The sequence below is a fragment of the Chrysoperla carnea genome, chromosome 1, assembly GCF_905475395.1.
Source record: "Chrysoperla carnea chromosome 1, inChrCarn1.1, whole genome shotgun sequence".
NCBI lineage: Eukaryota > Metazoa > Arthropoda > Insecta > Neuroptera > Chrysopidae > Chrysoperla > Chrysoperla carnea.
The window spans coordinates 83,165,819-83,181,211 of record NC_058337.1 but is presented as its reverse complement, the minus strand read 5'-3'; the positions used below and the strand labels follow the sequence as shown (position 1 = coordinate 83,181,211).

General features: G+C 29.4%; 3 protein-coding genes across 5 annotated transcripts in view; 1 reads left to right on the top strand and 2 right to left on the bottom strand.

Moving 5' to 3' along the window:
• LOC123305819 (tubulin beta chain-like) overlaps positions 1-7,169 on the top strand; it is a 31,334-nt gene extending 24,165 nt beyond the window's left edge. Inside the window, exons 2-3 of one of the 3 annotated variants that reach the window (XM_044887650.1) lie at positions 4,222-4,325; positions 5,511-7,169. In XM_044887650.1, the coding sequence (XP_044743585.1) occupies positions 4,222-4,325; positions 5,511-6,705 (1,299 nt within the window). In that variant the 3' untranslated portion in view covers positions 6,706-7,169. Of the gene's footprint in view, positions 1-4,221; positions 4,331-5,497 lie in introns of all 3 variants that reach the window. The other 2 variants (XM_044887651.1, XM_044887649.1) reach the window with 2 other exon arrangements.
• Positions 7,170-8,220: 1,051 nt separating this feature from the next.
• On the bottom strand, positions 8,221-10,555 carry LOC123291512. Its single transcript, XM_044871825.1, has 3 exons — positions 10,478-10,555; positions 8,537-8,810; positions 8,221-8,471 (listed from the first exon to the last, which is right to left on the bottom strand). The coding sequence occupies exons 1-3, from the start codon at positions 10,553-10,555 to the stop codon at positions 8,221-8,223; spliced, it is 603 nt and encodes a 200-aa protein (XP_044727760.1).
• Positions 10,556-13,434: 2,879 nt separating this feature from the next.
• Positions 13,435-14,889, bottom strand: LOC123291503. Its single transcript, XM_044871813.1, has 2 exons — positions 14,130-14,889; positions 13,435-13,469 (listed from the first exon to the last, which is right to left on the bottom strand). Exons 1-2 carry the CDS (start codon positions 14,887-14,889, stop codon positions 13,435-13,437), a joined length of 795 nt encoding a protein of 264 aa, XP_044727748.1.
• Between the last annotated feature and the right edge of the window lie 504 nt (positions 14,890-15,393).

Sequence of the window (15,393 nt, the reverse complement as noted above, 5' to 3'; positions counted from 1 at the left end):
TCAGCCGTATCAATGATAAGGGGCTCCCAGACTACAGAGGCCCCTAACGTGTGTAATCTTTAATTAGAATTGTTTGGCTAGCTCAATTTCCAGGAAGAAGTGATAACTTATAATCAATAAATATTTATTTTAATTTAATGCAAGCATTTTTGTTTCTTTTGTGAGAAATCCTTACCCTTCATTTGGCCCCCAACTAATTTTGACATAGGGCTCCTCCAAGGCGAGCTACGCCACTGAATAAATACTTAAAATTTCGTGACTGGCTTTCTTTTGATGAGTCTACCAAAGTTTCTCTTTACGACTTTTTCAAATGAGCATGATAACGGCATTTTTTAGCTATCGGTCTGAAAAAACGCAGCTGAGTGTTTGTCGGACGCTATGATTTATTAATCAATAAAATATTTTGTCTGGCAAAAAACTGCATTAATGAGCCTGTGTACCACCTCGAACATACCGTACTAAAGTATTTTTGTTTTTCAATACATACATATTTCACTTTTCCTGAATTGTTTAATAATTACCTATTCAATATTCATGTTATCAAGTGCTCATAGTGTCCGACAAATTTCCAGATGCGCTTTTTCAGACCAATAATTTAAATGTGACGGATAATTTGGGAGGCTCGCCAAAAAGGAAGTCATTCACGAAGTTTCAAGTATATAATTTATCATTTAACAAAAAGGGTGCTATTCCGCGGACTAAGAAATAGGCAAATTTTACTTTAAATAGATTTCTTTTGATTCTTCCCATAATTTCCTCCAAGAATATTTGAAGCTTCTCTACAACTCTTTTTTTATTGAGTTCTCGAAGAAAAACGCCAGGTCCGAGAATTTTACTTTTAAGTAAATTTTTTTTTATTCTTTCCATAACTTCACCCAGGAATATTTGAATCCTTATAGATAATTTTAACTTCTATACAACTGTTTAAATTGAGTTCTCGAGAAAAAACGCTAAGCCCAAGAACACAAAACTTGTATTTTGTTGAATTAGAGTATAGTGTATTTTCAATTAAGAAGGTATTTGCCAAATTTTTGCCTCTAAAATGAATAGATTGCGTTTTGAAAATTATAATTTTAAATTAAAATTTTGATACCATTAACCTTCTAGTAAATGATTTTTACATTGTTAATTCTCATTTGCAAAAAAACTGCAAAGCAGAAAAAAATAAATATAAAATTGTAAATATGAGTCTTGGATTTATTTATTGATAATTAAAAACATTCAAGAATGTTTTCCCAACAGTATTTGTAAATGTATCTTATATAGTTTAACATAAGTTAACAAACTAAAAAGTATTTAGAATGTAAATTATTATTGTTTCAATAGACAAATGTTTATTCTTAGCCATAAAAACAAAAAAAAAGTAACAAATGGCGTCGAAACGTTCCAGGTTCCTGTCTGACTAAACTGACTAAAATAGATACACATTGGATGGAATCATCATCATTCGATTCTACACAACAGCTACTCACATCTTATGTGTAAAATTTTTTGGTTTATTTTGTTAAATCATTAATTTGAATACCAAACAGTCCACAAAGTTTATTTATAAACACTTCTACGACCCCTTCGTTAGAAAAAGGATATGTGTTTTAATGTTTTTTTTTTTAAATCATCGCTAAGAATAAACATCGAAACACTTAAGTTCAGAGTAATTTAAAGATTTTTTTATTATGTTAATATGTTTCAATTTTAAAATAAGCAAGATGTTTTTTTTGTTTTGAGATTTTTTTTAATGTATTTTATTACTTGATAATTATTTTATGCACCAGTAAAATTATTTAGTTCTTACAATCTTACTCAACAGTTGTGGTTAACCGTCAGTGGTTGAAAATGTCTTTATTAATTTTTATACCATGTATGTAATATACTGGGTGTTCCAAACCACCCGTCCAGGCTGATTATTCTGAATAGTTTTTAAAAAAAATTGAAACGAAAAAACACGTATCAAATATTTTTTGAAACTCTATCTAACCATACCAAAAACACCCTCCACCCTCAACCCCTGTTAGGGGTAGGGGGTGTAACTTGAAAAAATCAAATGGAAACCCCTTTTTTTTCTGCAGATTTGGATTCTTCAGAAGAAAAGACAAACATTTTGTCTAAGAAATTTTTCCCGATTTTCGGTAGATCGCGCTACAATCGACAAAAATCGTTCTTTTAGATTTGGCATAAGAATTGCGCCGTTCAATGACAAAAATCAAAACGAAAAAGTAAAAATAAAAATAAAAACACAAACACACAGAACCAAAACAAAAACAAAACAAAAGCAACACAAAAGTTAGAAATTCAACGAAAATAAAAGAGAAGCGAAAATGTCGAATTGCGGTAATTGAGGTAAACCACTAGACAATTGGGAGGATGCTAAATAAAGCTCTTAGAAAGAATTAGATATGAATCATTTTAGATTTAATTTTTTTTCAGACTTTCCAAAATAAAAAAAAAACATTTTTACAAAAATAATTTTTCTAAATCATAATAAAATATGAAAAACAAAAACAGAATAGTCTTTTCTTCAAAAAAACAAAAACAAAATTGAAAATAACTATTCTCGACTCAAAAAACTTTTCTCGCCTTCACTTGAACTGCAATTCTAATGCCAAATCTAAAAGAACGATTTTTGTCGATTGTAGCGTGATCTACCGAAAATCGGGAAAAATTTCTTAGACAAAATGTTTGTCTTTTCTTCTGAAGAATCCAAATCTGCAGAAAAAAATAGGGGTTTCCATTTGATTTTTTCAAGTTACACCCCCTACCCCTAACAGGGGTTGAGGGTGGAGGGTGTTTTTGGTATGGTTAGATAGAGTTTCAAAAAATATTTGATACGTGTTTTTTCGTTTCAATTTTTTTTAAAAACTATTCAGAATAATCAGCCTGGACGGGTGGTTTGGAACACCCCGTATATCAAAGTATACTAAGTGTAGTCCCAAGTTTGTAACGCTAAAACGCCCGTCTGTCATCACGATAACTCAAAAACGTAAAGAGATATCAAGTTGAAATTTTTATAGCGTGCTTATAACGTAAAAAGTGAAGTCGAGTTCGTAAATGAGCAACATAGGTCAATTGGATCTTGGGTCCGTAGGACCCATCTTGTAAACCATTAGAAATAGAACAAAAGGTAAATATAAAAAATGTTCCTTAGAAAAAATTAAACAACTTTTGTTTGAAACATTTTTTCGTAAGCATCACTGTTTACCCGTGAGAGCGCAAATTGCATAATATGTATTATATGGAATTATGGGAATTTCAGTTATGTATGTGTAATGTGTATGTGACACTGTCTATAAATGGTATTTGAACAATTAACTCAGCCAATTGTTTGTTTTCACTTGGTAATTTGATTTTTACAATTACTTTTAGCGCAAGCAGATTTAAGAAACAATTGCACTTATAAAACTTCACGACTATTTCAATAATGCTCCTAAACGTAAACATTTCAATAATGCTCCTAAACGTAAAAGTGCAGATTGCCGGTGGGTAACTCGGTAGAATCGGAGCCGATGAGTAAATTGGAAAAACGGTTTTCCCAATTTTCCGGAGATCTGCGTTGTGAAAAATGCAATTTTTCGAACTTTTCTGTTAATTTGACTTTATTTGGAGTCGATTGGAGAAAATCCCATCTTTCTAGCATGTAAAGAACAGTAAAAACGTTATTTTTGGGTGGTTTTTCCCATACGAAAATTATTCATAATCAATGACGGATTTTACCGGGTCTATAATAATAATAAGACACATTGTCTGATCTGTACATTACTCTAAGTGGCTTTCTGTATCCAGCTTGGATGCAATCCGTCTAAAGATCATTTTCTAGGCATTCTGTACTTGACGAATATTCTACATTTAGGAATAAAAAATGAGTTGTTTTGCATCCGGAAAAGTTTTATTCACAAATAGGATATTCTAATTTTTAAAAATTGTATAGGCAATACCAATAATAAATATCGTAATTATGTATAGCAAGGCTTAAAAAATAGCAATATAAATAAAAGGCCCCTCAAAGTAATGAAATATTCATACAAAAATATGTTTTATTGTCAAATTAAAGTTCTGGATCCGCCTGTATCTATTCAAGAATGGTTAGAACAAATTAGCTATTATCCAATTTTTTGGTTGAGAAAACCTCGAATGTAAAATTTATTTCATATAATATTTAACATAAATTAGTTGAGTTTGTATATCATTTAAAATAATAAAATTTAAGTTGGACTTCTATTGTTTCAGTTTTGGGAAGTAATCAGTGAAGAACATGGAATAGATCCATGCGGTATTTATCATGGCGAAAGTGATCTACAACTGGAACGCATTAGTGTATACTACAATGAAGCATCTGGTAATTTTTTTTTTATTCATTATTGATAATGTTTTATTAATTAATATATGAACAGTAAGCATCCACACCATTTTAAATATCTTTAATTAAAATTATGTTTTTGAAATTGATAATTAATTATGTATTTCCTGGCCAGTCAAATATATGTAGTACAATAAATAACGGTATAACTGTAAAACATTATTGAGAATTATTACAATCAATGGCGGATTTTGATGCCGACCTAGGCCCCGTCCGATATGGCGCCTTTTTTTGCTATATGCGAAAGTGATTGTTGAAATTAAACATCTTATTTTTAAATATTTAGTATTTTCATTAATGAACCTTTGTAGTAGTAAATGGATGATATGTTTTCATAGATTTCTCCAAAGCTAGTCGGCGGAAATTAAAAAAAAAAAAAAAAAAACATTTAAATTAAAGCTAAAACTATCTTAATAAATAAAACCCGTTGTGCCCGACTAATTATGGATGTATGAGCACGGTAGCGGGGACACAAATTAAAAAATATATTTTTTCAATTATGATAGTGAACTATGTTATAACTTAGACAATATAAGACGAAAAGTAAGAATAAAATTTTTCGATATCTGAAGTAATTTTCAAAATATCGAAAATTTAATTATTTAGCTTTCGATATTTCAAAAACCAAGGCAGATATCAAAAAATTTTATTCTTATTTTTCGTCTGCATTCATGAAGTTATAACAAAATTCATCATCAAAGTTGAAAATAAGGCTCAAATAATTCCAACCACAACTCTTAATTGACCTAGGCGCTTGTACTACCTCCAAAAATTGATATTTGATAAATAAATTATTAATGTAAAATATGAATATTAATTTCCAAATGCGATAATTTGAAAATCTTTCAAAATGCACTACTAAAAATCATTGCACCAAGAATTTTCACAAAATAAAATTTTCATTAACAGTTTACATGCCATTCAAGTTTTACGTACGGAACCTACAATACAAGCAAATTTTTACTTATTCGAATTTTATTTTATTTGAAATTATAAAATCATACTTTCATTTTTTACCAAATATGGTTTTTATAAACACAGAAAACTAATTCCAAAATTGTAACTTTTTAAAAAACACGTTTTCAAGGATTATCAATTATTTTAACTTAACAAAAATTATTAAATACAAAACCTTTTTTGTTTCAGTTGCAACAAGTACGAATGGAGGAAAATACGTTCCCCGTGCCATTTTACTTGATCTCGAACCAGGTACTATGGATGCAGTACGGTCTGGTATTTATGGTAAATTATTTAGACCTGATAATTTTGTATTTGGTCAATCTGGTGCTGGAAATAATTGGGCCAAAGGGCATTATACTGAAGGTGCTGAACTAGTAGATGCCGTTTTAGATGTCGTCCGAAAAGAAGCAGAAAATTGCGATTGCCTACAAGGTTTCCAACTTACTCACTCATTGGGAGGTGGCACTGGTTCAGGAATGGGAACATTGTTGATTTCAAAAATTCGTGAAGAATACCCAGACAGAATTATGAATACATATTCAGTGATGCCAAGTCCAAAGGTATCCGATACAGTTGTGGAGCCATATAACGCAACTTTATCTGTTCATCAATTAGTTGAGAATACTGATGAAACTTATTGTATAGATAACGAAGCCTTGTACGATATATGTTTTAGAACACTTAAAGTTCCTAATCCAAGTTATGGTGATTTAAATCACTTAGTATCATTAACAATGTCTGGTGTGACTACCTGTCTACGTTTCCCTGGTCAATTAAATGCAGATTTACGTAAATTAGCTGTAAACATGGTACCATTCCCACGACTCCACTTCTTTATGCCCGGTTTTGCTCCACTAACTTCAAGAGGTAGTCAACAATACCGTGCTCTTACCGTTCCTGAATTAACCCAACAGATGTTTGATGCAAAGAATATGATGGCCGCCTGTGATCCACGTCATGGTAGATATTTAACTGTCGCTGCAATCTTCAGAGGAAGAATGTCAATGAAAGAAGTTGACGAACAAATGTTAGCTGTACAAAACAAAAATAGTTCATACTTTGTTGAATGGATTCCCAATAATGTAAAAACCGCCTGTTGTGACATACCACCTAAAGGATTAAAAATGTCATCCACCTTTATTGGAAACACAACCGCAATACAAGAATTATTTAAACGAATTTCTGAACAGTTTGCAGCTATGTTTAGACGTAAAGCTTTCTTACATTGGTATACTGGTGAGGGTATGGATGAGATGGAATTTACTGAAGCTGAATCAAATATGAATGATCTTATTAGTGAATATCAACAATATCAAGAAGCAACTGCTGATGAAGAATATGAAATCGAAGAAGAATGCGCTCAAGACGATTTTGATTGTGCTAAAAATCAATAGATTTCCAAATTTTGAGAATAGTCGAATCCATGCGAGTGTCATATTTTTATTTCGTTTGAGGTGCATTATTTTTTAATAGCTTATGCTCTTTTTGTAATATTTAATGGAAGTACGTGCCCAAAGACAAAATTGTAAAATTGTTTGGGCGTCATTTAAGTATAAAATAGTTTTTTACGAAAGGAACATAATCTATATTTGGTAATATCTTTCTAAATATTTATTATTAACCTAAATAGTATTTTACCTAAAGAAATTTGAGTGTGATTTTTATATACGACACATTTTTGTTTATTAACAAATTTTGATAATTTGATTGCGTTTATAACACAAAAAGAAAATCATGCATTTAGATTAAATTCGACCACGACTGAGAACTTTTTACATTTTTGTACTATTTATATAAAAAAATCTTATACTTTTATTTATAAGAAAGCGTCTAATAAAACATACTACCTATATATAAACAAATGTTGATTTTATTTAATCGATGTATTACCCAAAAATTTCAATTATTACAGGTATTAATTGTTCTATGTTAAAAGCTACTAAAACCATGGGTTCGAAACATGATATCTGAGGTAAATAATTAAAACAAAAATGGATAATGATTATCACCCCGAAGTTCTGCGAAATCTGGAGATAAATCAGGAATTCGGTAGATAGTGAAATTAATCTAGTTATACCACCGAATTATAATACTGTTCGATATTTTTCATGTTTTGTGTACCCAGTTTTTCTGTAATAACATATTTAAGTCAATATACTTCAAGTAATTTAAAATAAAAGCTGCTCGAATTGCCAAATTTGCCTGAATATGAAACAACTAATCCAAAAAATTTGTCTTTTTTAAACTCAGGACAAGTTATGTTGATATCGGGAAGCAAAGACCAATTAGAGTAATGGAGGGGGATTGACTTGTAATGGGTTCGATTTTCAAAATCGAAATTTCAACATATCTTTATGTTTCATGGTGTGTGTACGTACGTACGTACGTCCGTAGACATTTTTTTCGCCGTTAATATCGGACGAACAAAAAATGATATCGACTTCGTTGAGGTGTCGATCGATGCATATTAAAGGCAATATGACCCGAAAGAATTTCATAACATTCGATTTAGCCGTTTCGAGTTGGCCAAGCTTTTTTTAAATTTTATCCTGATCGATATCGCGGGAACAAAAAATGATATCAACTTCGTTCGGTCGAGTTTTTATTCTTTTAAATTTTTAAAACTTGTTATTATACTGGGAATTTCTTAGTGTGGACCTCAAGTGTCATACCAGACTGAAGAAGTGTCATCCACGGCTTGTTTATTGCAAAATTTGATTCAATTTTTCGGTCTTTAATAAATGTACTATAGGTTGGTTACCTCTGAGCTTTAATCAAGGATGTCGAACAGAGAAGAAATTACATCAACCAAAAAGAAATGTTATTAATTTATTTATAAATAATAATAAATACTTATTTCTAAATAATCCCTGAAATATATGCAAATATCATTATGGCAATTCAAATTTTTAACAATTATCTTCATTATCAGTAATTGATGCTCCACCGCCATCTTCAGGTGAAACATATCCAATACCATCCGTTCCAAATCGGAAACAATCAAAGCTCATTTGAAACAATTGATAATTATCCCAATTGATGTCAGCATCCATACATATATGCATATTTGGGCCAGTAAAATAAATATTCGAAAATCTAGCACAGAATTTTACTTGTCGAATTCTTGGTACTCGAACACACATTGGTGGAGGATTTTTCCCTGAAATATTATAATTTTATAATTACTAAATATGGACATAAAAATTTTAAAGAAAAAATACGCACCAGAAACTCTATTTTTATACAGAACTCGATCATTGAAACTTAACTTCATTTTAAATGTAAAATCTTCGGGAACGTATGTAATATTCATACATCCTTTTTGATTTAATTGTGCTAACAAAAATCCTGTACAACATCCACATTCTCCGGCTATACATTGGCAAGGATATCGCGCTGCCCGAAATGAATCATAACCAAATATAACCGGTTTCACAGTCGTGCTATTCTGTTTTGCTCTAACATTAAGTATTTCTTGTTTTTGCGCTGAAATTATCGGCTCAAATTATTTTTTTAATAAACTACAGTTGTAAAAAGATAATTCAATAATAATTAGTTTTGAATAAATTAATAATAAATAATAAATAAACGGCATCGAAAATTATTATAGTTTTAGCTCTATTAGGAGCCAGGGTTCACAATTTTAGCTAGTACGGATAAATTTTCGAAAAATTGCTTGAAAATTTTACAGTGAATACTTCATTATATTGTCCAGTAAACCCAAAAGTTTCATACATGAACTATTAATAGTTAGGCTCGAAAAAAATGCTTTAATGTCGGACTTTCGACCTCCCAACAGAAGTAGCAAGTGCGAACTTTCGGCCATAATAAAGAAAAGTAGTATCCATCACATAAAAAACTGCAAAAATAGTACCTATATTACACTACAAGGGCAGAAAGTTTGAGATTTCTGCACTGCGCGATATGACCTCCCTCAGTCTTCGCCTCGGGGATCATGGCGCGCAGTTCAGGCCTCTCAAACTTTCTGCTCTTGTAGTGTAATATGGGTACTATTTTTGCAGTTTTTTACAATTTAATTTTTATTAACAATTAAATTTCGCTTCTTGAAAAATTGGCTAAGATATAATTAATAATTAAAAATATTTTTTTACTAACAAAATATAGAGTACATCTGAATTTTTGAAACCAATTAAATGGTCCTTAAAACGTTATTTTACATTACTTTGAAATTTGGAGCGAAGAAAAATTCTATATTATAACTTTATAATGAACAATTTGAGCTTAATTTGAACACTTCAAAATATCTAGGAACGGAGATATAAGTGATTTTAATAAAAATATTCATTTTTTTTTATAAACTGTTAAAAAAATGGAGCCGATACCTGATCGAATCAAAACAATTCCTGAATGAAAAAAATTTTTCAACTTTATGCGAAAAATCTTAATTATATATAAGCTTGGGATATCAGTCTAATTAGACTCAATTGTGAAATTCAACTGATTCTTAATAAAACTTCATTTATAAAATACTTCCTTACTCCTATCGTCAAATGAAAGTAAAGACTGGAAATTTCTCCAAAATAAGTTTTTACTCTTGAAAACTTTCTACACTTTTATTAGTTGCTAACATAAAAATTAAATAATTAGAAAATAAAAGTGATACTTACCACTATTGTTTCTTGATAAGCAAAATTGTATCGAATTAATCAATAAAACATAAAAAATAATAAATAATTTCATTTTTTTTTTCTTATTCACTATAATACGTTTGTACAATTAGAATACTATATAACGAATGAAATTGTTTCGATTCAAGATGAAAACCAGTATGATAATGATACTGTCGAATTATTATCATCTTGTTTTGTTTTGTTTGAAAGAAATTGAAAAGAAAGGAGAAATTATGAAAGCAAGAAACATATTAATTATTGTGACATACTTTTTTTAAATACAAGGTCACGGTAAAAATGCATTATACAAATTTAAAAAGATTTATGTAAATAAAATATTTTCCGTGTTTCTCTAAACAAGTGCGATTTTGGTTTTGTTAATTATAATAGTTCCGCATCGTTTTAAATCGAGAAAATCATGTTTTTTTTTTTCAGTTTCAGTTGCAGTATCCCGTAATGACAACTTTCGTTCAATATGTAGTGATACAGAAAATGAAATTCAAAATATTCTTAGAAGTTTTTCAATAGGATATACCATTAACGCAATAAGTCTTTGTAATGTATCATTTTTGTAAAATCTCATGAGTATTGGATCTCGGTCAAATTTGCTCATATTGCGACAATCTTTATACGTGATCAAAAGTCTAAATGAGCACGACGATTTAAATGCAAACGTTTTTGAGTTAACTTTCTACTACTTAACTTTTTATAGAAGTTGCTCTAAATAGCGAAGTCTTTTCTCGTTTATTGTAAATCAGAAAATTCTAAAGGTTTGAATAATATATATTAATGTATTACCCGAATGCAATATTAAATGTTCATTTGTAATTTCTGAATCTGATCTCAGAATTTGACAGACTTAAAGATTAACAATTTAAAAAAATGTTAAATATGCATGGGCTAAAAATACATTGCTTTCAAAAGAGATTAATCGAAAAATCGTAGCAAAAAACTTAATTTTTCCTGAAATTAAATATTTGTAGTCGATCGTATACATTACGCTCCGGAAGATTAAAGGTAAAATTTGAGTCAAGCGGTTTCGCCGTGATTTTAATACCAATCAAATATATCGTTCTATCTTCCGTTTTGCAAGGCACGATCTAGCAACCCCATTCAATTAGGCTATGTAATTTCCCAAAATTTTAATAATTCCGCAGAAGCTATTTTCACGAGGCAGGCTCGTGAAAAGCGGCAAGATAGATAGTGATAGTCAGTCTACCAGTCACTTTGTATCCAACTATCAATAAATAGGAAGAGTTCCACGAAATTGGATACAAAGTGGCAGATTGGTACACTGTTAACTATCCGTCTTGGTTTCGTGATGCAGTCATGCCGAAAGATTCCTCGAAATTATTTCAATTTTAGGGGCTTATATCTCCTCCCTCATTGAGGCTACGAAATTTAATCATAGTGCAATATGGCATCTTTGACTGGTATATTAAACAGTCTATTTCAGAATCTATTTACAGCTACATGTAAGTGTTAATACTCGTTTGTGTTCAAATGTGTGTTTCCCAAACAAAAATGTGTGTAGTATTTTCAAAATATGATTTACTTACCTAGTTTCCAAAAGACATGAACAAAATTGAGCATTTTGATGCTTACTCGAACAGATGGTGGCCAATAATACAGACTGTCTATTTTATAGCAGCTTTATGTTTAACAGGCTAAGACTGAAATATATTAATATCTACAGTTCAATTTGAAATAAAAAACAATTCAAAATATTAAGGGTCTTTTTTTATTATAAATATCCTTTCCTTACACTTACAAAAAACTAAATTATCACTTTATTTTAAGATATTTATAAAAATTGATGGTAAGTTATACATGCAAATTTTCTAAAATATACAAAGGGAAAATTCACTTTAAATATGAACACGTATATAAAAATTTTAACTGAAGATAATAAATAATAACTCAATTTTCGAGATCTTGGTAACGCAATAATTGGATATTCTCAAAATTAAAATAATCAATTTAATCTTGAATTTAATTTTAACATCACGTTAGTTGGTATTGACGTATTTTTGCACGTATAACTAATTCAATTTTAATTATTAATTTTACTGGCATAATTTTGTTAATCCTAAATTTCCATAGGAAATAATTTTTTTTAGTATCTATATTTTTTTGTATTAAAAAAATTTTTTATACTAATTAAATACTAATAAATATATAGAAAAATTCACTACACCTACTACTCATTACTTACATTAATCAATATAAAAAATAAAATCAAACCGCTTTCCAGATTTTATCCAAAAATGTCTCCGAACCCCCTTCTATCGTATTATAATTTTAAACGTTTGTTTTCATTCGCGAAAGTATTAGTTAAGTAAAAGAAAGAAATAGGCAGGAAAATCTTAACGAAAGTGGCGGATTTGGTACTTTATGTAAAATTCACATTTCTTTAAAAAGAAAAAACAGTAATAAAATATATTTAAAACTGCGCTGTCCATATGACTATGCTATTAGGTTCGCAGTTTCCTTTTAATTTTTCGAAAAATGAATAAATGCTTATTTGACGCTTTACCGAGGAAAATTAAAAAAACTTACACTCCACAGCGTTTTCAATATTGCCCAAATTCAGTTTTTAACATTTTTGTTCTCAGAAATTAAAACGCAAACGCGTAGATAAAAATAACAAGATAATCGAGAAAAGATATTTGCTTTATTTTCCGAAAAGTTAAAAGAATACTTGAAACCCAATATCATGGTCACACGCAAAATGTTACTTTAAATAATAGTTATTTTTGTGTTATAAATTTATTTCACAAGATAGTTATCATTTTTTTATAAAAAAAATATAAATATATATATATCAAGAACTTTTTGCGATTAACTAGATTTTTTTAGTTATTTTTCCTGTGATCAGGCACGTTTTTTTTTTTAAATGAATTAACAAAACCCAACTTTCGCCAAAATTTTCCTAATTTTCGGTCACTTTGAGTTTCATTTACTATTGTATATACAATTTGAATACGCTGCCGGATTTTGACGACATATTATTTCTATTTTACACTACAGAGAAATGAGTATTCCAGAGTCCAGGAAACCATTCTAAAGGTGCAACGAAAATATTTTAAAAATAAGATTCTGTGGAGTTTTTTGACCGCTCGGAATTTTAAAAATCCTCAATTATTTAAAATTTAGTGTACCGATTTCCCTTCAAACCGACATTAATAGTATAAAATAAACCACAGTGTTTTAAAACCTTCTATCTCATTCATTTCACCCTATACTATAGAAGGTTTCGAGAATAAAAAACTGTGAATATGTTATTAAAGAAGATTTTGCTTTCTTAAGTAATTCCTGTATTTTAATGGATGTTCCTTATTACAAAAACGTATATAATTAGAGCCGCTGTAATGTTAAAAAATCGAGATACTTTTCTGTATAGTTAGTTATAGCTACTATTGAATTTAACATAACTTTCACACACGAGCTGTATTTAAACGAAGCACAAACCTGGAAAATACATAATATAATTTACAAAGCCTTTAAAGAACTGTTCATTGTGGCATCTGAAAAATTCAACAATATTTTTTAAATATTTTAACTCATTTTTAAATGAAAAATGAAGAAAAAAAATCGATACAATATATACTCAACCACCGAGATTATAAAGAACTGACGTCTTTATGTTCCAAGAACCGCTCGTTCACCAGCTCTGATCTTATGACTGAAAATAAAAACCACAAAAATCAATAGCTTTTTTGTACATTTTTACAGTTTTGGAAAAAAACTCAACAACGTTTTGTATTGTTTTTAAAAAATATTTCAAACATTTGGTAGGGCTCATTGGATAAAAATTGAAAGGTGCCATTTAGCTCCGCTTATTTTATACATTTTACGATGGTGCCTATGAAAGCATAATGCTGTGTGACCTTTCGTTGTTGAAATCAGATTAACTCATTAATATCCTCTTGAAATATTTTTTTAATAAATACAAAACATCGTTGTTACATTTCTACCACACCTTTTAAAGAAATAGTGTGTCGATATTTGAATCGGAGAAAGCACATTTGAATTTGAACATAACACCTTGAATTCTGAAAATAGAAAACATTACTGATAACAACTGTATAACAAAAATCTTATAAAATATTTGTGTAAGGAAAGAGATTTGAAAATAAATATACATTCATACAACAATATTTTAAAAAAATATAACTATTTTGCACTTAATAAATCTTTTTTTTCACGTTTCCAAGCATCTTGAGCATTTGAATTACATTTTGAACAAAATTCAAGAGCTACTCTTTTTCCAGACACATGCAAACAAACACCAACATCATCTTCGGAAACCTGAGTATCTGACGAGTATCTATGATCTGATAAAGTAGGTGATAATATTTCTGTTTGAGGTTCTTCCAAACTTAAATCGAACACACTATCAAATGATGTCAGGGTTTCAGGAAATAAATCATTACAATAAATAGAATTCGATTCTGTTTGAAACATTGTTGAATCAGATTCATTCCATATAGTATCTAATAAATTTTCACGTGCTTTAAGTGATGTCGTCACTGGTAGCCCTGAACTGCGTGTAATATTATTGAGTAACAATCCAATTTCTTTGGAATTTGATAAGATACTTTTCAAATATTTAACTTCAAGCTTTAATTCGTTTATAATGGAATCTTTATTTTCCAATTTTGTTTGCATAATTTCATTTTCTTTTTTAAATCTTTGTATATCATTTTCCAAATTTTCAACATACATTTTTTTTCTAATACGATTTTCACGCGCCATTTGTGCATTTTTATTAAGACAATTATTTGACCTTGAACTAGATATTGATGTTTCTGAGTATCTTTTGCTACGTGTTTGTCTATTTCGTTTTGTTTTAGAAAATTCACTTTCTATATAATCAACACTTGAAGTATCTGAATCATCAGATACTTGAATAACGTTGAGGGTACGTTTTCTTGAAGACGCCATTATTCAGTCTGTTAGAATTTATTGAATAATTAATAAATACACTTACTTCTTTAAAAAAATGTATAATATTATCAGACAAACACTTCGACGACACTTTAATTGTGGTGCACACACTAACTAATTTCTTTTTTCTTCCCAATTAAAAAAAATTTTATATCTTGGTATTTACTTATAATTTTAATCTGTGCTATAACTAAACACTTTCTTCTGTCATCAAGATGGACACCTAGCTAAGATCATGTAATATTGTAATCGTGTTGCATATTTTTGCGCAATGTTGGTTATGGCGTGTATCCACTGATCTATTGGGTACTGGAATGTTTTAATAAAACTGACTGATTAGTGAGCATATTGGCATTCAAAATTAACTAAACTAATAAGATAAAGTTCATTCTTTCATTGCAATTCTAAACTATTTGAGATTTTTTATTCTTTTTTCTGTAATTGATTAGCCTTTCTACAGCGTATAGTGAGCAGGTTGGAAATTAAATCAACTTAATTTTT